Source organism: Cydia amplana, chromosome 23 (genome assembly GCF_948474715.1).
Source record: "Cydia amplana chromosome 23, ilCydAmpl1.1, whole genome shotgun sequence".
In the NCBI taxonomy this organism is placed as follows: Eukaryota; Metazoa; Arthropoda; class Insecta; order Lepidoptera; family Tortricidae; genus Cydia; species Cydia amplana.
This window is the reverse complement of record NC_086091.1, coordinates 1,433,821-1,456,915: the sequence shown is the minus strand read 5'-3', so window position 1 is coordinate 1,456,915 and position 23,095 is coordinate 1,433,821. Positions and strand designations below refer to the sequence as shown.

Genomic DNA, 23,095 nt, shown 5'->3' with positions numbered 1-23,095 from the left:
ACAGTATGTCTGACAACAGTTTAAATTCGATTATATCAATAATTGTCTAAAGCTTTGGATTCCTCCGAAAACGGTGCCGTCATATAGCGGCAGCAAAAGACGGCCGTCTTTACAGTGACGACATGTGGAAAGTACCACGGCGTCATAACACACCGTCATCCACCAAGGTCAAAGCGGCAAATTTGAAAAACGTAGGCGCGATGGGATAACGTCCCATAGAAAATTTGAATTTCGCGACTTTTCCTACTGACAAGATTTGCTTGATCATGTATAATTTACTTGGAGGATGAAATATCATCAGAAGAGGAAAATAATCGTAGTACGTAATCATTTATTCAAATCTCGTGTCATTTATTCAAAATGGCGTCACCGCTATCTAATAAAACGTTCACGAAGCTATCGACAAGGTCATGACGGCCGTCATCTTACGTTACGTTGACAATCAACGTAACGTAACGCCGTCTAGGAAACCGCGCCATCTTGTTTACATAGACAACGTTCTAGTGACGTCAGTCCACGCTATATAGCGGCCGTAATATGACGGCACCGTTTTCGGAGGAATCCAAAGCTTTAGACCCATCTTAAAATGCTATGGAATATGTTGATTATAATATATGACAACTACTAAATTCAAAATTCGTTCGGTGTGAATCTCAATAACTTTTTGTCAACCAGCGAAATTAGAACGAATCCGTTAATCTGGAGTATCTGGACTAGAATCTTAATGACACGTCGAAAATATCTTAAGTTATAAGTTTTTCCAAGAAAATTTTGCCGCTATTCAAACATTTCTAGTTCTGGATTTACCCCAAATATCGGTGCCGTATGCCATAATAGAGTAAACATTAGCAAAGTAGGTAAACCTGTTTAAAAGCATTTCCAAAATTTCAGTTTACGACGTAATGGGATAAAAATATTTTCTGATATTGTTAGAAACGTACCTTGCTGGAATAATGCCAGTAGAAGTCCATGATGGACTCCTGTAGTCGCAGCAGGTAGTCGACGGTGCAGATGACTACGTTGACCGTAGTCGTGTTACCGGCCTGGGTACGCAGGTAGTTCTGCCATTCTGTGCAACACAGTATACAATTATAATTACAACACTATGTACATAAATATTAGTACGACCGGTCTGGCCTAGTGGGTAGTGACCCTGCCTGTGAAGCCGCGGTCCTGGGTTCGAATCCCAGTAAGGGCATTTATTTGTGTGATGAGCACAGATATTTGTTCCTGAGTCATGGTTGTTTTCTATGTATTTAAGTATTTGTATATTATATATATCGTTGTCTGAGTACCCACAACGCAAGCTTTCTTGAGCTTACCGTGGGGCTTAGTCAATTTGTGTAAAAAAAAAAGTCCATTAATATTTATTTATTTTTATTTATTTATAGGTCTAAGACGAACCGAAAAACAGTTACCGTTAACCGAGGTGAATAGGGATGACTGGGGTGGATAGGGACCACACTTAAAATGTGATCTATTTGACAATTTCTTAAAAAACGACCCATACAAATTGTTTCATACAAAATGTACTATTATTTTTAATCGAATGATACAATTTGTGTATGAATAGTTTATGAAGTTCTCAGATAAATCACAATTTAAGTTTCGTCCCTATTCACCCCAGCCATCCCTAGTCACCCCAGTTGACGGTTTTACATTATAATTTGTTATGCTATTTTCTAACAAAAGTGAATGCACTTTAAAAATAATCCTTTGTTTTTTTTTTGGAAATCGATTACAAAGTTATCGATTCTCGATACAATATTTTATTTGACTAATTAGTAGCCGTTGATTTTATTTGGCGCAGTCAGTAGGTTATGATGCTACGCTATTTCTAGTTCAAGTTACTATTAAGACTTTTAAGGCCTTATGAAGTTCGTAAAACAGAACATTAAGATTCAAGGAAGACGGATACGGGGATTTTATCCCTATATAACACAGTTATCACTACATAGTATAAAACAAAGTCGCTTCCGGCTGTCTGTCCCTATGTATGCTTAGATCAGCGGTTCTCAATCTTTTTTTTTTGACGGAACCCTTTTGGAAAGCGAAATACTTGATGGAACCCTACAATAAAACAATAGTTTTTAGAAGTGTATTTTTTTATTAATAAGCATAATAATTATGCTTATTTTATTATTCCAAATTATTCTAAATTCTTGCGGAACCCCTGCAAGGGTGTCGCGGAACCCTAGGGTTCCGCGGAACACACTTTGAGAATGGCTGGCTTAGATCTTTAAAACTACGCAACGGATTTTGATGCGGTTTTTTTTTATAGATAGAGTGATTCAAGAGGAAGGTTAATGTATAATTTGTTTACCCGTGCGAAGCCGGGGCGGGTCGCTAGTAATTAATATAATGAGCTTACCCAAATTGTGTCCTTCACATGTCAGTTGTATGAAACGGAACAGCGCACATGTGAATTCGGCGTCATGCATGTTCTTTTCACCGGCCGCGCCCTCCAGACCCACACCGAGACCTGTCAAAACATGATATTAAGAGCCTATCAACGTGCACACTAGCGCCACTACTAAATAATCGTGATTATTTAAATTTAACGAAAGATATTGAAACTACGGAACCCTAAAAAGGGGGCCGCTACGTACTGTATCTTGTATTAAAGTACCTTTTGAATACATCAACTTAGTTTTTATGTTGCTGGATTCGTCAATCTATGCGTCCAAAGATAAAACGGCCTTTTTTGTTTTGAGTTCACAGATCGACGAATCCAGCAACATAAAAATTAGTTTGATGTATTCAAAAGCTACTTTAATATAAGATACAGTATGTAGCGGCCTCCTTTTTTCAATATCTTTCGTTAAATTTAAATAATCACGATTATTTAGCAGTGGCGTTAGTGTGCACGTTGATGGGCTCTTAATTAACATAATCTAAATCGCAATATCACGTAACCGCATAATCTAAATTGCCAACGAGCTATGGAGCGCAGTATATTATGTGTGAAATTAATGGATCGTATCCGGAACACCACGCTGCGCTCCCGAACAAAAAGGGCCAAGCGGCCAAGCTAAAGTGGGACTGGGCTGGTCATGTCTGCCGAAGGCCGAGTGAGATGTGGGGGAAGATCGCCACAGTGGCAAGTCCGGCTCAAAACGAGGATTTGGACCACGTCGACGATGGCATGACGAGTTAGACTACTTTTTATGACGAGACGAGTTAGACTCCTTTTTAAAAGAATAGCCAGAGACTGCACAGGATCGGGAAAACGTTACTGCAAAGGATCGGAAAGACTGGAAAAAGTGGGGGAGGCATTTTTCCAGTCTTCCCAAAAGCCAAAATACTGACTAATTATTATACTGTACCTTCAGCCTTGGTGTTCCGCTCGAAAGCGTCCAAATCCAGCACGGAGCAAGAGTTCATGAGACCAGCGATAGATGTGAAGAAACCGACGTCTTTCTTGTCTTTCAGGTGGTTCAGCATTCCCTGAAACAAATAAAGAAAACCTTTTAAAAACTATTATCCCATTAAGGATTGAAGCCATGTAGAAGACGATCGGTAATATGATAGTTTTACTAAAATTTCAAAACAGGGGAATGACTCTTAGCTTAATGCTTCTTGCTCTCTTTACCAATAATATCTGGGTGACCGAGCTTGGCTCGGAAAACATATAAAAACTCGAAAATGCGCGTTTTCCCAGAGATAAGACCTAGCTAGATCGATTTTTCGCCCCCAAAAACCCCCGTATAGCAAATTTCATCGAAATCGTTAGAGCCGTTTTCGAGATCCCCGATATATATATATATATATATATATAAATAAATAAATAAACAAGAATTGCTCGTTTAAAGGTATTAGATTAGATAAGGACCCGGGTATGTCCTTAAACTGGTGGTAGGGCACAACACAGCGGATGTTATTCCAGATCTAAAGCAAAGCCCAACTGAAGTACCTCCACCTTACAGAAAACCGCAGCCAAATAACACTAGACCCTACTCTTGTGTTGTGTTCCTGCTGGTGAGTAAGGTTGCCAGAGCTCAACGAGGGTGGGTGAGGGTAAAAAGGTCGGCAACGCGCATGTTACACCTCTGGAGTTGCAGGCGTCCATAGGCTACGGTGACTGCTTACCATCAGGCGGCCCGTATGCTTGTTTGCCACCGATGTGGTATTAAAAAAAAAGCTTGTACAAAGTAGGTGCCAAATTGTAACGTCTTTACAAGCAATGCCTTTTGAATCTGGCACGTATTCAATGTTTACATACCTACCTTTTATTTAAAACCACACAAATGACGACCGTCATTTACATGCCATTTGTAGCCAGGTAAATGACGATCGTCATTTCCATGTCCTCTTTTGCCAGGAAAATGACGGCTATTACTTTGATATCGTTTTTAAAGCTAATACTTTAGTCAAATAATTACCATTTGTATGTCAATATTGCCTCCGCGCAGTATAGAGATGCCCAGTTGCAGTGTCTTCATCACCATGTCGCTGGGGATGCCCTTGGAGGCCGAGATGTGTAGTAGCACCATCTCGGCTACACCCCGGTCAGCGAGACGGGATTGGTGGAACAGGAGCTTCTGCTTTTCCATCTCTTGCTCCTGAAATGTTTAATGTCGAAACATAAGTCTAAATGCCAGATGCACCATCTGTACTTGACAGATTGATGATCAACGTTACTATGAAACTCTCAATACAATAACATTTAACGAACTCTTTAACGAAGACAAACAGTTTGGTCAGGCGTGGCTCACTCCGCGATTTCGTCGCTTTGCTACAGGTAGCTAAAAGTACATCCGTTCCACACCAATTTTGGTGGCTAGCCATAAGCCGCGCGTGGCGCTGTCGCCACCTAGCGGCCATATCTGTGCTGATCGTAACAGACGCGTTTTGTTAGAGAGCGAGTCTTCTGTACCTGGTACTATTATTTATTCTGTGGTTTGATGCAACCGACCCTTATAGTCTTATGGATAATAGACGTAACGCATGTGTAATTGTATAACGTTAAGTGTTAAGAGTCCGTTTAAGCTAACTCTGCACCAATTTGAGCAGAACGAAGTGAGGCAGTGTAAAACTGATATTTTCATAGAAATTTAACATTAATGATGACATTACTACACTTTGTCATTGTAAATACCTTGCAGCGCTAGCTTAGTCCAACTGAACCACGCCAATAGCTCTTGAGATCAAATCTATTATTTCAATACATACCATTAAAGCATCCATAGTAGTAAGCTTGAAATTTTATAATACAGTTCAATTTTTACGTAATAAATAAATAATGGTACGGATATGCTTTATCCCAAACTTGGCGTAGGCACTATCAAGTATTTTAATGACGTGTTAATACAAAGTTCTGCCAGCACTTTTTTTATAGTTTGACAATCAAAACGTGTTTAATTTAAACGTAAAATTAAAGAACTATTCTATATATAGGTAATATAATATGTATGTTTATCTGTCGGCCGGTTCAATGCTAGGAAGATAATGATAATATAAGCTAACAATTTTACGAAAGTTTTACGTCGTTTGATATTTACCAGTCGCTTTTCGGTGAAGGAAAACATCGTGAGGAAACCGGACTAATCCCAATACGGGCCTAGTCTACCCTCTTGGTTGGAAGGTCAGATGGCAGTCGCTTTCGTAAAAACTAGTGCTCACGCCAATTACTGGGATTAGTTGCCAAGCGGACCCCAGGCTCCCATGAGCCGTGGCAAAATGCCGGGACAACGCGAGGAAGATGAAGATGATGATGAATTTTATGAAAGTTTTACTCTATTTGTATCTGTAAATATTATTAAGTTTGTAAATAATTGTTATAGTTGCATGATATTATTTAAGTTTTATTTTTATTTTTTATTTATTTTTTATTTAAATTTTTAATTTAAATTATAATTTATATTCATATACAATGTAAATTGTAAACTTTGAATAAATGTCATATACTAAGAAAAAGTGACCAAGGCCTCCAGTGCCCCAGGCTGGAATCGAACCAGCGTCCTCTGCTATCGCGGCAGGTGCCTGAGCCATTCGGCCACCGGGCCACAGCGGCATAGGTCGAATTTTTCCAAGTATATGCACTTCTTACTGAAGGCTTATGGCGCCCCCTGGCCACCTCTAAGGTAAAACAGTATGGTTCGACCTTTCTAACTGGATCATCTCAGGTGATACCGAGTTAGCGAGAGAGATGGCGCTGCCAATCGATGTATTAGAACAAATTAAATTATTTTCAGAAAATATTTTAATTTGTTTTTATTTCAAGTAGACACACTACTATAAATTATAAACTTTGAATAAACCTTGTGCCTTGTGCCTTGGCCTTGGTCACTTTTTCTTAGTATATGACATTTATTCAAAGTTTATAATTTATAGTAGTGTGTCTACTTGAAATAAAAACAAGTTAAAATATTTTCTGAAAATAATTTAATTTGTTCTAATACAATGTAAATTGTGACTGAATAAATGAAATGAAATGAAATGAAATGAAACTCACATGTATACTGGCTTTGCTCTCCTCTTCCCCGGCCGCCTCCGCCTCCCCTCCCCCCTCCTCCTCTTCCCCACCCCCCTCCTCTTCCTCCTCGCCGCAGGACTTCGCAATTATGTGCGCGTACGACATGTATAGGGGATCCTCCTGGAAATTCGACATTTGTATGTGAAAAAGGTCGAAAAACTATTTATTGTATTTAAGTTTTTCAGACGCTCCGAATATACAAGAGTTTGGCAATAGGTGCTTAGTTTTCTAAAGTGCCTAAAAGTATTTGTCCGCATTTTTGTTTCTGTTTTAGCATTTCCTAATACTATGTCCCTACGAATTTTGTACTACTTCGTACCTTGCTAGACCCCGCTATTTTGTCGCACTGACATTGCTTTTCCGTAGAGCGGGAATGTTATTTTAATCGACCAATGGAAAAAGCAATGTCAGTGCGTCAAGATAACGGGATCTATACCTTGCCGCATTGACGATAAATTTAATATGAGATCCCTAGCGGAATTCATAGAGATTATCACTGCAACTGTGAAAATTGGAACAGAAATCAAATTCCTTGACTATGTGTTCCCCGATTTCCCGCATATGGTTTGACCGATTATTTGATAAAAAAGTATGTTAAGGGATCTGGATAAATTGAGGAAACTCTTCAAATATTACAGCCCTACTTGTATTAAATACAAAACGACTATTTAAATATTTATTATCATAACTAGCTCGCGTATTTACTCTCAGAAAGCGACATTAGATTTAGTGAAACTGCTGACGAAAACTGTTTTGTCAAGTTATTGTAATAAAGTTGGTCAAGCAAATCTTGTCAGTAAAAAAGGCGCAAAATTCAAATTTTCTATGGAACGATACCCCTTCGCGCCTACATTTTTAGGGTTCCGTACCCAAAGGGTAAAAACGGGACCCTATTACTAGAACTCCGCTGTCCGTCCGTCCGTCCGTCTGTCACCAGGCTGTATCTCACGAACCGTGATAGCTAGACAGTTGAAATTTTCACAGATGATGTATTTCTGTTGCCGCTATAACAACAAATACTAAAAACAGAATAAAATACAGATTCAAGTGGGGCTCCCATACAACAAACGTGATTTTTGACCGAAGTTAAGCGACGTCGGGCGGGGTCAGTACTTGGATGGGTGACCGTTTTTTGCTTGTTTTGCTCTATTTTTTGTTGATGGTGCGGAACCCTCCGTGCGCGAGTCCGACTCGCACTTGGCCGGTTTTTTCAAATTTGCCGCCTTTTTCTACTGACAAGATCTGCTTGACCATGTATAATGACAGTCATTTAATCTTTACCTGCAAAGCACCGGATCTCTCAGTCATAGCTCCTCTGCAGAAAGTGGTGACCAGCTGAGTGAGAGGGTCCGGTTTGCCTTCCTCTTCCACCACGTCGCTCTTTTTCAGTTCTGCGTCTTCGAATGATTGCTGGAATGTGCACTCTATTTTAAGCGACGTAAGATTCAGATTTAATTCAAAGTAAAATGCTTCCATTTTATCAATAAAAGTTTAATTAATTGATAAAATTCGCGATGTGAATCAAAGTTAATCATGGATATTCTTATCTGGCGTAAAACATCGTAGCTGCAACTTTTAAGGCTGAAGTAGATGGCGCTTTACATTAATTATGCGACAGCTAAGTCTATCATTTTTTTATGCTTTTGACTATGCCGAAGTCAGAGGTAAAAAGAGTACCTATTTTAACCTTTTGGACGCCAATGACCGATATATCCGCACCGTAAGTTCAACGCCAAAGACCGATTAATCGGTCACAGACCACAGAGCCACATAGACCTACGTGCATATGCAAAAAGTTCAATTTCAGTTTTGACACTTCGGTGACGTGGCGTCAGCGTGACAGCTTTTGTGTTTGACACGGCGTCGAAAAGGTTAAATGGACTCCGAAATATAATATTTTATTCATGAACGATAAATTATTACCTACCTATTTATATACACAAATAAACTTACCGTCAAATCTTCTATCATGACCTCTTGTCCAATGTTTTCTTCTTCCAACCATAGTTCGTAGTAGGTTCTTGCGAATATATTGCAAGCTCGATGCCTGTTCAAAATAAAAGATAAACTTTAGTAAACACTAGCGACCCGCCCCGGCTTCGCACAGGTCTAAAAACAAACAGGTCGCAAAACCTTAACAAATTGTACACCTAACCCTCCTCAATAATCATTGAAAATCAGTTCAGTAGTTTTCGAGTTCGGAATCAGCCGTTTTAGGAATTTCAGAGAGCCTCAAAAGTTTATTTAAGTTGAATTACGTTATTATTAGATCAAACCCAACACACCGACTCATCTTATAAAGATGCTGCGACCGCAGACAGGCGACGGCGGCGCGCTTCCTTGCCGCACAAAGCAATCTCTTCCAGTTATCGCATCGGGGGGCCGGCTTGGTAGCCTGTTAGTCCGGGCAGCGTGCAAGAGCATGGGCTGTTAGAGATGTTATTTAGTAAAATACATGCAGAAAACCCGAAGATAACTATCCTCCTAAAGCCCAAGGTCCTACCTACAGTACCTATTCAGTTCGATGTAATTTAAACCATGTTCAATTGGAACAGAGTCGCTTTTGCTTTGTACCGTTCAATTTTCGAACAACGCAAAATCAACTCTATTTCCTGCAATTTAGGTTCAAATGTTGGATGTTTCGTTTGTATGGCTGGGCCTTTAGGCTATTGTTTTTGGGTTACCTACTAAAAATAACGGAACTGCGGGCAGCATTGTTCAATTTTATCGCCTGTCACTATGTCCGTCACTTTCGCACTTACACACTTGTTAGAACGTGGCAGGCATGGGGACAAGCGATAAAAATGCGACCTTGCTACCGCCGCTGAATTCGGGTGGGGACTTATATCGCTAATAGAAAACTATAATCCGAATACATTTTTTTATCTGAGTGGAACAAGATGGCAGATGTATTTTTTTGTCTTATTTTAAATCAGATTTGTGTATAAAAATCTCTAACAGTAAACACTAAGCTAAGTGGTTAAGTTAAAGGCTAAGACAACGAAAAATAAAACACAACAACGAAAAACAACAATAAATCTAGTTAATAAGATAATAATCATCCTTAAAGCTATAGGCACACGGTAGAAATTTCAACGTTCCACATTGTTAAGAACAAACTGAGTATTATAGTCATAGTTCACGCAACGCCACACAATAATCACCCTTAAAACTATAAACATAAGGACCTTGTGAGAGAGTGTAAGGAAAGACATCTGAAGCAAGCGATGACGGCGCGCTTCCGCTGAATAGATACCACAGAGCGGTATACGTTCTTACTCATTTGTTGAGGATGGTCGATCTAGGGAGGGTAATCGATACAAATAAATAAATAAAATAAAATTAACAAATTCTTAGTAAAAATAGTAAAAAAAAAACGAAAAATAAAAATGTATAAGTATTCCGAACTTATTGAAAAATAAAGAAAAAGGTACTTTTGGTGTTACTACCAAACAAGTTGTTAAGACAGAAATATTTATTGCACAACTGAAAATAGAAACAGTTTTAGAATAACTAAATTTACTAAAGATAGAATCAGAAAACAGGTAGGAAATTAAATGTTTTACTGGGATCAGCATCCATATAAAAAAATAAGTAGATACCTACATAAAAACATTTTGTAAAAAAATATTGCCTTCTTATGAGACAATCATATTTTTAATAACGATTTTATTCCAAAGTTTTTTTTTACGCTAAACTCACTCTAGCCTCGTGCCGCCCAATGTACATTCACTCAGTTGCGATGGAATGTCAACCTTAATTAATAAGAAAGTAGACCAAATGAAATTCAAGCCAATTGAAAATACAACAAGATTCAAACTTCCATGGCTATAATTTTGTATGGTGCGCGGTACGAGGCTAGCACAGACAAGATATCCTCCAGACTGAGCATAGTAGCGCTACCCCCTCTGCCACAAATATACGGTACTTTTACTCCATTTTCGAGTCAAAGTGTCTTTGTGTGACGTCCGTGTCTTTGTCCGGACCAATCACGGCACGGGACTCGCTCACCTCGTCCCCCGCACCCCAGTATTTTTGGCAGCAACGGTTTCATGAAATAATTGCTCTAATCTCCGTCTAGAGGATTCCTAGTCTATGGAGGCTAGATGTCGCTTTAGGTTAGTTAATGAGTAGGTTTACAAATAATAACTTACCATATGCAATCCGAAAAGTACTTTGCTCATAGCGACTATTCTTTCCACAGTGTCATCAATGATCTTGGCTTTCGTCTCCGCTGTGTTGTCTGCCACCGCCGCTTTGCTTTTCGAACCTAGTTTGCTACAGAAAAAAAACACAAGTGTAACGCTCCGCTTCGAGCGTCCACTCAGGCCTTACACTAAGGCCTGAGTGGACGCTCGCTCGGCGACGCGTGCAGCGTGGCTGTGGGCTCACGCGTGATGTGAGCAGCGTGCACTAAGGCCGCTCCTATACGTGCGCATTTGTTTAACATGCACGCCGCACGCCCCGCCCCGCTGCACGCACAACAAGAGCGTCCACTCAGGCCTTACACTAAGTCAATAACATTATGATATGAATTTCAATTTATTAGTTGCCAAGCGGACCCCAGGCTCCCATGAGCCGTGGCAAAATGCCGGGACAACGCGAGGAAGATGATGACCTATATGAATTTAATCTTATTAAAGTTGTTTTACTAGAGACAAGGAAATTTCGAGCAACACCGGTTTCCGACACGTCGGAAGGGAGGAGCCTAAGCGATATCTTACCGTACAGTCAGCAGCAATAGTTGCTAAGCGGGCGAGGTGTTCAAAATTATCTTGACGCGACTTTATTGTTAAGAGAATAAGAGCGTGTCAAGGTAATTTTAAACACCTCGGCAGCTTAGCAACTATTGCTGCTGACTGTACAAATCGTTCTGCTATTTCTTGCGGGGGAAACGTGCACACTGCACAGGCACAAATACCTACATAGAAAATGACACGCGTCAATGACAAATCTTGCACACCTAGATCTCTTTTTGTGTAAGGATGAGTCACAAGTCACAACACGCATGCCATGTACTTCGGCAGAGGGGAAATAGTGTGAATGCCGACTCCCTTCCCGGTGTTGCTCGAAGCACGGAAATATTAAGACTCGTGAAGTGAAATAAAATATCCTACCCACATATTTGACAGCTAAGGTAGATCACTACGTAGGCTCCCCGAAAAGTAGTAAATTAATTTGCAAACGCTAGTAATCTATCATATAAGTTACAGAGCCATCTTATTTAGCTGTCAAATTTGCTTTTATATTGCTCTAATTTACGCGTAGTATTCATATATAATCCTAATTTAAAGCTATATAGACACAAACGTAATGCAATTGAACTAAATACTCATAGCAACATTTACTCTAATACGACACAACATGTAACTAATACCTACCAACTAATACGACGAAATTTACAACTACAACCACAACATGAAAATATCGTAGGTTTAAATGGAGTTAAATTTTAACTATTACCCACCTTATTCATAAACGCGCTACAAACCTCAATTAGCTAATAATCGTTCGTCCTTATCTGTCATTTTGACTTATGTATTTGTAAGAAAGGGATAAAACATAATTTAACTGAATCAGGCCCGTAAAGTTTTATGAATAATACGTAACCTATAAATCTACATTCTATAATACTGTCTTACTTGGGGCCGACTTTATCAAGCCGTCTGCAAACGTAAGTTATGTGCGTCAATTTTATACAATTCAAATCTAACTAAAGGAAAATAACGGATTTGAGATTCTATTTTTCAATTTGGATGGTACAAACCTTGGATCGGAAACCGGTTATTTTTAGGAAACCGGTTTTAATAATTGATTGGCAGTTTATTTACCTACACATTAAATAAAAGACCGGTTACTTAATAATAGCTGTCGACTGTTGAATTGAGCAGAAAAATGGTGGAAACATTTACACCATTAAACCGGTATTTTAGATACTAACGGCAACACGCTAAACTAACCATATTGGTCAACCTTATTTCATTGAAAAATTCTTTATGTATGGTACCTCAACTAGAGGCTTCTCATTGCCTTATAAATATTTAGCTAAAATATTTCAAAAAGCATTTTTTTTTATTTTACCGAAAAAAACTCAACCAGTCAATTATCCGGTTTTAGAAAACCGAGAACAAATTCACTAACCAATATTTTACAAAACATTCAGAAAAGCTTTTTTTAACCGGTTATGGAACCGCTTTATTAAACAAAACCACTATTTACCTGTACAAGTAGTGTTGCCAGGACATCTCGTCCGCAGGATCGATTTTGTCAGGCAGGGTGAGCTGTATTTTTGCGAACTCTGCCACGTCTTGTTCAGACATTTTCTGTAAAGAAAGTATAGGTACGATTAACAAACTATAAAATAAATAAATAATAATAAATTAATAAATCAATATTATACGATATTCTTATACAGATTGACTAAGTCCCACAGTAAGCTCAAGAAGGCTTGTGTTGTGGGTACTCAGACATCGATATATAACACCTATATAAATACATAAATACATAGAAAACATCCAAGACTCAGGAACAAATATCTGTGCTCATCACACAAATAAATGCCCTTACCGGGATTCGAACCCAGGACTGCGGATTCACAGGCAGGGTCACTACCCACTAGGCCAGACCAATCATCAAAGTATGGACTTATGGAGTCACGTATAGATATTGTACGGTCCTTAGATAAGTATAGGTGTTACAAGATATAAATGCTTCTCCAGAAGGCCAGCTCTATTCGAGCGAGACGATGGTTCAGTAGTTTGCCTTTCTTATAGTCTGTTAAAGGGCATACCCGGGTCTATTTAAATCCCCCGTTTAACGTAGAATCATCCAGTAATCGCCTGTTTGCTACTAGTCTGACAGTTGCCAGAATCTCTATTATATGTAACACTAGCGACCCGCCCCGGCTTTGCACGGGTTAACAAATTATACATAAACCTTCCTCTTGAATCACTCTTATCAATTTAAAAAACCCGCATCAAAGTTCGTTGCGTACCTAGTTTTAAAGATTTAACTTGTCAGATACCACGGCTCATATATGAGCCAGAACGCTTATGGGTGACGTCACACGTGGAAGTTGAGAGGTTAAGCATACAGAGGGGCAGACAGACAGCGGGAAGCGACTTTGTTTTATACTATGTAGTGATTTTTACCTTGAGGAAACGATCCTTGCAGTGTTGAACCAGTTCTTGCTCTCGTCCAGCGAATAGGTTAAGTCCGACCGGCAGGAGACGTTTCAGACAGGCAACCATCAAGGACGCCTGTACTTCCTTATCCTTGTCTCGTTTCTTATCGCGATGTTTCTTCTTTTTCTATAATTAAAAAGTATATGGTTACTAGGCTGTTGCTGTAGTTTTACGGGTAAGTGAAAAGAATTGGTATCTCAACGAATTTTTACATTACCTATTCACCGTCCATAGGCTATAGGTGACTGCTTACCATCAGGCGGCCCGTATGCTTGTTTGCCACCGATGTGGTATAAAAAAACCTATTTTTATTAAGATAGAAAATTACCTTTCCACCGCCCTGTGGTGCCCCGTCAACAACCGTGGTCACCCTTCTACTGGCCGTAGGCATGATCAGCACCTATGAAAGGAAAAAGAAAAGTCAGTGAAAGCTGATTATTGTATATGGCATTCGTCTGGATATCATACGTCTTAGTATCGGGCATAGCCGTCATACTGTGGTTGAGGAAAACGACTATAATAGTTCTCACGGTGGCCGGTGTCCCAAAGGGGTCTCCCTCGCAATCCCTAACAACGTTTGTCCTAAAATCACTTGCCCTGACTGCAAAATGCAAATGCAAGTGATCATTATGACAAACAATATTAGGGAATGCAAAAGTAGGATAAAATATTTTAGGGATTCCGATATAGATAATTCCCAAAGCGGGTTAAGGCCTTAACGTATACTCTTTAGTCTTTCGTTTTTAGGGTTCTGTACCCAGAGGGTAAAAACGGGTTACTAAGACTCCGCTGTCCGTCCGTCCGTCCGTCCGTCCGTCCGTCCGTCCGTCAGTCCGTCTGTCACCAGGCTGTATCTCACGAACCGTGATAGACAGTTGAAATTTTCACAGATTATGTATTTCTGTTGCCACTATAACAACAAATACTAAAAACAGAATAAAATAAAGATTTAAGCGGGGCTCCCATACAACAAACGTGATTTTTGACCGAAGTTAAGCAACGTCGGGCGGGGTCAGTACATGGATGGCTGACCGTTTTTTTGCTTGTTTTTTTTGCATGTATTGCTCTATTTTTTGTTGATGGTGCGGAACCCTCCGTGCGCGAGTCCGACTCGCACTTGGCCGGTTTTTTACAGTGTTAAGAGAAATGGGTCAGATAACTTTACAACAGCAACGTAATTTAGAATCCTGACTCTACTAACGAATGTCTATTGGTTAGGGGTTCATATTTCTATCATGAGACCTTTAAAATCTTGACAGATGATTTATGCAGCGTCTGTACGCGAGGAACAATGTATCTTGTGACTGTATAAGCCAATGCATGACCGGCATAAGATCAAGTAGATATATTTTGGGCGTAAGTAGGTATCTGACGAGAATGCAAGACCAAATCGGGTACTGTATAAACGGAGCGTTTGAGATAAACCCATTCAGAAAAATAACGTGTTTCGAGAGGTACTTTATTCAATCTATTGATAAAATAAGTGGATATCTTACCATGTTATCAATCTCGTTGGCAGATATGAAGTTCTGTTCCTCCTTTAGGAAGTACTGACTCTTGGACCATATGTTGAATATCTCTGCAACGTGGTTGTATAGCTCCTCAGCCTCTGTTTACAGAAATGAAGATACCATTAGTAAACATTCTAAAACTCAATAGTAATAAAATCAGCAATACATTGTAATATACCGCTTAGCCTGGTAGCCCTATCTCGTTGGAATAAAGCGTACTGATGGTCAATGAAATATCAACGATCGAACAATAGTTATTTGTACAACAAGAGATCAAAGTTTGATATTTCTTCGAGTGCTTATTTTGAGTCCCGTGCAAGCGAAAGATTCTATAATAGATTCACGAGCGTAGCGAGTGAATCTAATTTAGAATCTTGAGCGTAGTAAGGGACTCAAAAGCGCACGAGATGTAAATAACTTTGATCTCGTGTAGTACACAACATTTTTCACCTCAGCAGTGAGAACATATTAGAGAACCCGAAAAATGTATTCCTTCTTCATCACTTACCTCTATTCATTCATGTTTTCTTAAGATATACCAACAATTAAATTTTCACCTCAGCAGCTCGAACAAGGGTACTTTGCTACTTAAAAAATGCGATTTTGCTCACTGTTTTTAAGTAGCAAAGTACCCTTGTTCGAGCTACTGAGGTGAAAACTGTATTTAACTACTTCATTTGGGCTATATGAGTTCGCCAAAATGACTTTTTGACTACAAGCTGTTCCTCAGACCTTATACGGCCTTATTGAAGATCCGGGTTAATTATTGTTTCAATTATGTCCGTCATTTAAAAATAAACAAATAAAAATATCCCTTTTTTGCACAAGTGGCCATAATATGCTATTTCAAAAAATCTACCACTTCCCTGCAATACAGTAATATAAATAGAAATCATGAAAGAAATACTTGGGACACAAACATGAAACTTGCTTCACTACACTTCGTCGATTTAACCGATCAATTGTTGATTCTAAGATCTCGCTTTGGTCAGTAAAGATCTATAGATATCTAATCTGTCACTCACCGTTGACATTGTTTCTGAGCCAGTGGTTCCTCTGCAGATCCACGTATTTGATGAGCAGCGGATAGAACGAGTAGATGTCACGGACTAACAGCTGCCAGTCTTCTTGGATCTGAGACTCCACTTGTGACGTGTCGTCCGTTGAAGACTGAAATAAATACATTTATATAAAAGTTAAGAAAATATAACGCTAACCTATAGAATTTCAATGTTTATGTAGATTTATCTGTTAAGACTTTGCTATGTGTTTTGGGGGTCAAAGTTTCAAAGTTTTTATTGTATATAAAAGAATCAGGTTACATTGTAGGTCGAAAATACAATTACACATTCGTTACATTGAGACTTTACCTTTTCAGGTGTACATACATTGGTCATCTTTGGATTGATATGAAAATCGCCATAATAAAACTAAAGTAAGGCCAAGGTAATGAGTTAAATACTTTATATGTCTACCTTTTTTTTTTGACGGAAATAGTTGAGATAGTTTATTCGAGTAGGCATGTTACAATGCGCTTATGAACGTCGAATAAAGCTATAACGACTCCAACCCTACACCTTTGCCTCAAGAAGATTTAAATCCCCCCTCAATTGGAGGAGGGTATCCCAATATGGGACCGGCAACAAACGAGTGGGGACGCACTGTCTCCTCGGCCGCAGGAAGGCCTTTCGTAAGGAGTGTGTGAGACTAGCCGCTCCTTTTCCTTCTCCTGGTGGGTGGGGGGGGGGAAGGGGGAGAGCTTGACCCCACCCACTAAACCCACTCTGACTTTCACCCTCTTTGCCGTTAGCGAGGGCGCGCTGGGATCGAGAACATTCCACCACTTTCAAAGTCAAAGTCAAAATATAGGCCTAGCAACAAGCACTTATGAATCGTAACATACTTATAAATTATCTTAAGCTAATTATCAGAGCAATTTATTGATGTCATTATTCCATAAGAATATTGGATTATTATACATTTATGTCTACTTTTATGTCTACCTTGACCTTACTTTACGTATTATTAACCGACTACATAAACACTTCACCTTGATAAATCCTCGTAAGCTCTCTTCCTTATGGAACATCGTATCAGTGCGCTTTCTGACACGCTCTGCTAGAGGAAGGAATACGTCACGAAGCAACTCCTCGGAACTGTTGAATGAAAATTATTAATTACAAAGAACATCTTTCCTTCAAAGCATTGGTTGGAACCGGTTATTTTTCCTTTCACGTTAACCGGTTTCAAATTTAGGTTGATCGCGTTTCAAGATTTATTTGCACTGCAAATAATTGACAATAAGAACAAACAAAAATGTGAAGTACGTGAAAGAATATTTAAAAAATAGCGAAAACCGGTTTCAACTCTAAAAATTACTCGAATTTCGCCACAACGAGGCCGTAAGCAGCAAGAAGTTGAATAATCACCATTATAAATATATAAAAAATACTTAATTCTTCTCGTCTTGAGATAAATATGCTGGATGATAAATAAATGAGACCATTTAGGAAATTCAATCAAAAAAATATAAGTTCTGAAGAAATTAATCAAAACGAGTTATTCTGAAGCCTTAAAAAGCTTTAAAAAGCGTACGTACCTATTGATAATAATTTGCTGCGTGTAAGTAGCAATACGAGTCATCCAGGGTGCGTTCTCGTTGCCAATGTTCTTCTTGATAAGTTTCAGCACATTCTTGAGGAGTTGGTTCATATGCTCCGCTGTTACCATGGTTACGTGGTTGCTGAAAAAAAAAGTTAAATCTTGAATTTGAAAGGGTTTCCACGGACGACCAGCATCGAGGTATTCAAAAGATATCTTGACACCAAGCTGAGTGGAGATTGTTTTTATGTCATATATTAATGACAATAGGTTAAAACGTCCTGTTTTTTTTGTTGAGTTAGATTAAGAAAGATATGGATATTATAGTATGATTCAAAGGCTAGCGACACTGGTCCAAACCGAGGGCCTTAAGTTCGAATCCTGGCTCGTACCAATGAGCTTTTTAGAACTTACTTATTGTAGGAAATATTACAAATACAAATCGAATACAAATCGTTTATTTACCAACATTTTTACAAAACGACATAGCAGATTGAACTTATCATAAATTAGATTTTACAACTAAGCTAATATCCATCGACCCCAAACTAGGCGCAGCCTGTATTATTTATATTATAATGAACAAACCGGATTAATCTCAAAAAGACGAATGATTGATTCCAATAAAGAGGTAATTTAGTACCTGAAATTAGAAACTAGTGCCTGTCCTGTGTGATGATGCTGATCCCGGCACCATTAGGATACAACCGGGAAATGACGAGAGTAGACTTACCCTTGAGTAGGAGTGACGTTATCAGGCCCCTGTGCCCACCAGAACGGCAAGTAAGAGCATAACAGCGGCAACACGACGTCGATGATATGAGGGGCCTCCACGTAGGTCTTGTCTGACTCGACGAATTGGTCCACCTCGCCGAGGATCGTCTCTAATGTGGGCATGAATTGCTCCATTTTGGCCATTATGTCTGTGGGATCAAAAAATGTCGATAAATCTTGTATGAATGATCCATGCTAATGTGGGTAATCTTGTATATATGACACCGTAAGATTGTGAACCCGTTAGTTTATAATCTAACGTAGGTTAGGTTAGATTATAATCTCCCTACCGTCAGTTTATAATGTAACTAGCGAGATTATAATATGACGAGTGTTTACAATTTTACGGTGACATGTGTGAAAATGACGAATAGGACATTCGTCATTTTCAGAGAAGAGAAGCTTTTTCCGTAGAGTTTGACTTCTCGTGATAGAAGTTCCGGCATACACATATACATGTACTTTAAAAGACTGATTAAAGACCTAGCATAAACACTCCAAAACTGGAGTCTTTAGGTATATATTATATATTATACCAGCACTAAATTCTACTCTACAGGGTACTTAGGGTAGAGGTTGGGTCTCTATTGTTTCCCAAAAAGTTTTAAGTCATAATGGGTTTGCCCGCATTTTCGTTTGTCATAATTTATTTGGTTCAGAAACGCGTCACTTTTCAGGATTGCCATAAAACAAACCTAACCTAACCTATCTATAGGATAGCCTTACAAAAATCCTGAAAAGTTAACGGTTTCAGTTTTATGACTATGATAAATGACAAACAATATATCATTACTTAAAACTTTATGGGAAACAAATCCCTTTCCTCCCCCCGTAGAGGTTATGCTAGATCTCACCTTGCGCCTCGAGCGAGTGGTCTGCGATGCGGTTGAGCAGCGAGAACTGATTGTGTTTGTTAAGGTGAGGCTCCAAGAACGCCACCGGGAATGTAGAACTGAAGGCACCTAGGCAGGAACCCTGGAGACAAATAACAGTGCTATTTTCCTCTTCATTCTTGAGATATGCAGATTACACTTACTAATTATACGGAAAAAATACCTATCTCACATAATTCAAATATTCAGAATTTGCCTGTCTATTAGGAATAATACACGCTGGAGAGTTGTGATTGTCAATTATTTAATATTTAATAATCAGGGCTCGGAAACGGTTTTATTTTTCAAAGGATTTCGTTTCCGTTTGGGGTTACCGGTTAAAGAACGTCACTGTTCTATTGAAAAACCGGTTTATTCCAAATTCGTTCGTCTTCCACGTATGTAGCTAAATTTAACCGCTACCGCTAAGGAGAGAGAACGAAAGTTTTTAGTTGAAGGTCAATAAATGAACCGGTTTTTAATGAACGAAATAAAATAACGGTTTGGAAAGATATCAACAGGTATTTCAATACCGGTTCCGAGCTCTGAATTCTGTAAGGCTTAGGGTAGTTAGATAACTTACCAAAGCGGGTTTGTGTCTCTCTATTTCAGTCTTGAGATATTTCCTGTCGTGCGTCAGGGTCGCGTCGGTGCCCAGAGTGTACATGGAGCCGAGGATCTTGTACGATGCCACTTGTATCTCGTCCACTGTCAATAAAATGCGTAAGTAAACAATTACTTCAAAAAAAAAACAAAGGGTTGCACTCAGGGAGTGCCGGCAGAAGTGAAAACTCAATCACTATTGCAAAATGTCTGCAGCACTATGTATAATTGAGATTAACGCCATCTAACGTTATTTCGTCGCATTACTTGAAACCCCGAAGCACATCACTGTTGGTACTCGAGTTATATTAATACCAGTTAGAGGAAAACTCACTAGATGGCATTTAAATCAATAAAGAAAAACTTAATGATATTGAAGTAACAGTTTTTCGATCAGGTCACGTGTCAGTCTTACGTCTTACGGTCACTCACAAAAAGTGCACAGCGCCGCTAAAGAAGTTTTCACTTCAAAAAAGAATATTTTTAGGGCGGAAATTTGCGTCTGGCAATAAATACCTACAGGTAGCAAAGCCATAACCAAACTTACATGCATGTTTTAGACCATTTGATTGGGAAATTTAACTACTATAGGAGTACTAAGCAGAGCTCGGAACCGGTTTTTTTGTAAAACCCAAAATAGCCCAATATTTTTAATTATTTTATGGTATTTACGTAGCAGTGAATCATGTATTTAGGTAACAACTTCGTATTATTATATTGTCCCATTAAAAATTAAATAATAAACCCAATAACGAAAAAGATCGTAGGTTATTAATACCGGTATTTTTTGTATGAAGAAAAAACCGGTTCCGAGCCTTGGTACTAAGATTTAATAATTTTAGTAATTTTGATACTTACACAACAAATCGGCGCCATACTCGCAATTAGCGAGATGGTCGAACATGGCCGTCAGCACTGGAAGAATCACACCATTGATGTAACCCAGTGAGGTTGAAGTCTTCAAATGCGTACCTCGTAGGTGCGCGTACTTTCCCTGTATAAGATCAACGTTTTGAATAAATAAACAAAAAAACCGGCCAAGTGCGAGTCGGACTCGCGCACGGAGGGTTCCGCACCATCAACAAAAAATAGAGCAAAAAAATCGTGTTCGTTGTATGGGAGCCCCCCTTAAATATTTATTTTATTTTATTTTTAGTATTTGTTGTTCTAGCGGAACAGAGATAAATAAATAAATAAATATTATAGGACATTTTTACACAAATTGACTAAGCCCCACAGTAAGCTCAATAAGGCTTGTGTTGTGGGTACTCAGACAACGATAGATATAATATACAAATACTTAAATACATAGAAAACAACCATGACTCAGGAACAAATATCTGTGCTCAACACACAAATAAATGCCCTTACTGGGATTCGAACCCAGGACCGCGGCTTCACAGGGTCACTACCCACTAGGCCAGACCGGTCGTCCAGAGATACATCATTTATGAAAATTTCAACTGTCTAGCTATCGCGGTTCATGAGATATGGCCTGGTGACAGACGGATGGACGGACGAACGGACAGCGAAGTCTTAGTAATAGGGTCCCGTTTTTACCCTTTGGGTACGGAACCCTAAAAACAAGCATCCATCCCAATCTGAATCGGCAAACTTCTATCAAAGAGAAAAGAGTGTATAGAGAGTTACTGTAATGGTAAATTATATAGCTACAGTAAATTTAACGCTATCTTTCGACAGAAGATTAGAACCGTTAGAACCAGGGACCGGATACCGGTATTTTTTGTATAGGAACGGAATCGGTATTTTTTCGTTCTTTGCTAATTACTTCATTTCTAATTGGGCAATCTAATAATACGAAGTCGTAACCTAACAACACAACTGAGTCCTACATTTCGAGTATAAAATAATTAGAAAAATATGGTTATTTCTAAGTTTTTGCAAAATACTGGTTCCGATCCCTGGTTAGAACGCCATTTGACTTTGATCCTTATCTTTCACTGGTATGTGTTAATTTGATCAAGAACGCAGGATTTTCCTATTAGTGTCTCTTAATGTGACCTTAGTGTTCATTACAGCCCGTCGTGGAAATAGTATACTCGTATTTTTAAAATATAATAAAAAAGACTTTGTCAAAAGACTGGCCGGACGTCCCAGATACCGCTGGAGTGACGATGTCCAAAAGGACCTGTCCGCCCTCGGAATACGCAAGTGGCGTGAAGTGGCGCAGAATAGGGCAGAGTGGCGCTCTTGTGTCAGAGGCCAAGATCCTTTTTGGATCACTGGGCCAGTGATGTACGTGGGTGAATCTACTTTTTCTTGTCACTCGTTGCCATGGTTACGTTCTTCTGGGACACTCTTTCAAAGCTGATTTTTAGGCATTTAAATTCACCAAACACGCTTTTTTGTGATACTTATAAACCCTTTCCATTGAGGGTCGTCTACCAAGCATGTCAGAAGAAGGTGGTGTACAATGTCTTCCTAATAAACTATGCTAACTATTGTCTCTTGGCTGACCGGACAAAATAACAACAAGAAATAGTTGATCCACCCATGTATGTGTTGTTGTGGGAGAAAATGAAAATAATGTTACTCACATCCTGTAAATTCAGTATGGTGTGCCCCAAATCATCGGCCACGTTGTTGAAGAACGTGAGCATGGACGTTCTGATGAATTCGGGGCAGTTCTTGACGAGGGATTTGGCGTCGATACCCTTCACGAGGACCTGGAGACAGCGGACGGTGATCCTGACGTCTGGACCGAATGCTGCTAGTCTAAACACCGGAAAAAAACATCATTCACACATCAAACATCAACATTTATTCAGCAAATAGGCCACAAGGGCACTTTTATACGTCAACATGGAATTTACATACAAGCAAAAAAAAAACACATCAACAATTATAAAATACAACTTAGCCGCAAATATCAAATCAAACTAAAGTATCAGATAAATACTGCTAAATATTAGGGGACATCTTACACAGATCCACCTAACCCCAAACTAAGCAAAGCTTGTACTATGGCTGCTAGATTGAAAGTCATTTGTTTAGAAGTATTTTTGATACTTACCTAGAACGTAGCAAGCTCGCTAGCTTACAAAACAGCGCTGC

General features: G+C 39.0%; 1 protein-coding gene across 1 annotated transcript in view; it reads right to left on the bottom strand.

Moving 5' to 3' along the window:
* LOC134658853 (ryanodine receptor) overlaps nucleotides 1–23,095 on the bottom strand; it is a 245,694-nt gene that overhangs the window by 49,664 nt on the left and 172,935 nt on the right. Inside the window, exons 72-92 of the mRNA XM_063514524.1 lie at nucleotides 22,579–22,756; nucleotides 20,879–21,014; nucleotides 20,001–20,125; nucleotides 19,400–19,520; nucleotides 18,505–18,694; nucleotides 17,770–17,913; nucleotides 17,221–17,326; nucleotides 16,196–16,340; nucleotides 15,156–15,268; nucleotides 13,988–14,059; nucleotides 13,627–13,785; nucleotides 12,695–12,798; nucleotides 10,630–10,753; nucleotides 9,664–9,776; nucleotides 8,429–8,522; nucleotides 7,757–7,885; nucleotides 6,455–6,595; nucleotides 4,383–4,562; nucleotides 3,327–3,447; nucleotides 2,372–2,482; nucleotides 942–1,069 (exon numbers count right to left, since the gene is read on the bottom strand). Of these exons, the coding sequence (XP_063370594.1) occupies nucleotides 942–1,069; nucleotides 2,372–2,482; nucleotides 3,327–3,447; nucleotides 4,383–4,562; nucleotides 6,455–6,595; nucleotides 7,757–7,885; nucleotides 8,429–8,522; nucleotides 9,664–9,776; nucleotides 10,630–10,753; nucleotides 12,695–12,798; nucleotides 13,627–13,785; nucleotides 13,988–14,059; nucleotides 15,156–15,268; nucleotides 16,196–16,340; nucleotides 17,221–17,326; nucleotides 17,770–17,913; nucleotides 18,505–18,694; nucleotides 19,400–19,520; nucleotides 20,001–20,125; nucleotides 20,879–21,014; nucleotides 22,579–22,756 (2,734 nt within the window). The remainder of the gene's footprint in view (nucleotides 1–941; nucleotides 1,070–2,371; nucleotides 2,483–3,326; nucleotides 3,448–4,382; nucleotides 4,563–6,454; nucleotides 6,596–7,756; nucleotides 7,886–8,428; nucleotides 8,523–9,663; nucleotides 9,777–10,629; nucleotides 10,754–12,694; nucleotides 12,799–13,626; nucleotides 13,786–13,987; nucleotides 14,060–15,155; nucleotides 15,269–16,195; nucleotides 16,341–17,220; nucleotides 17,327–17,769; nucleotides 17,914–18,504; nucleotides 18,695–19,399; nucleotides 19,521–20,000; nucleotides 20,126–20,878; nucleotides 21,015–22,578; nucleotides 22,757–23,095) is intronic.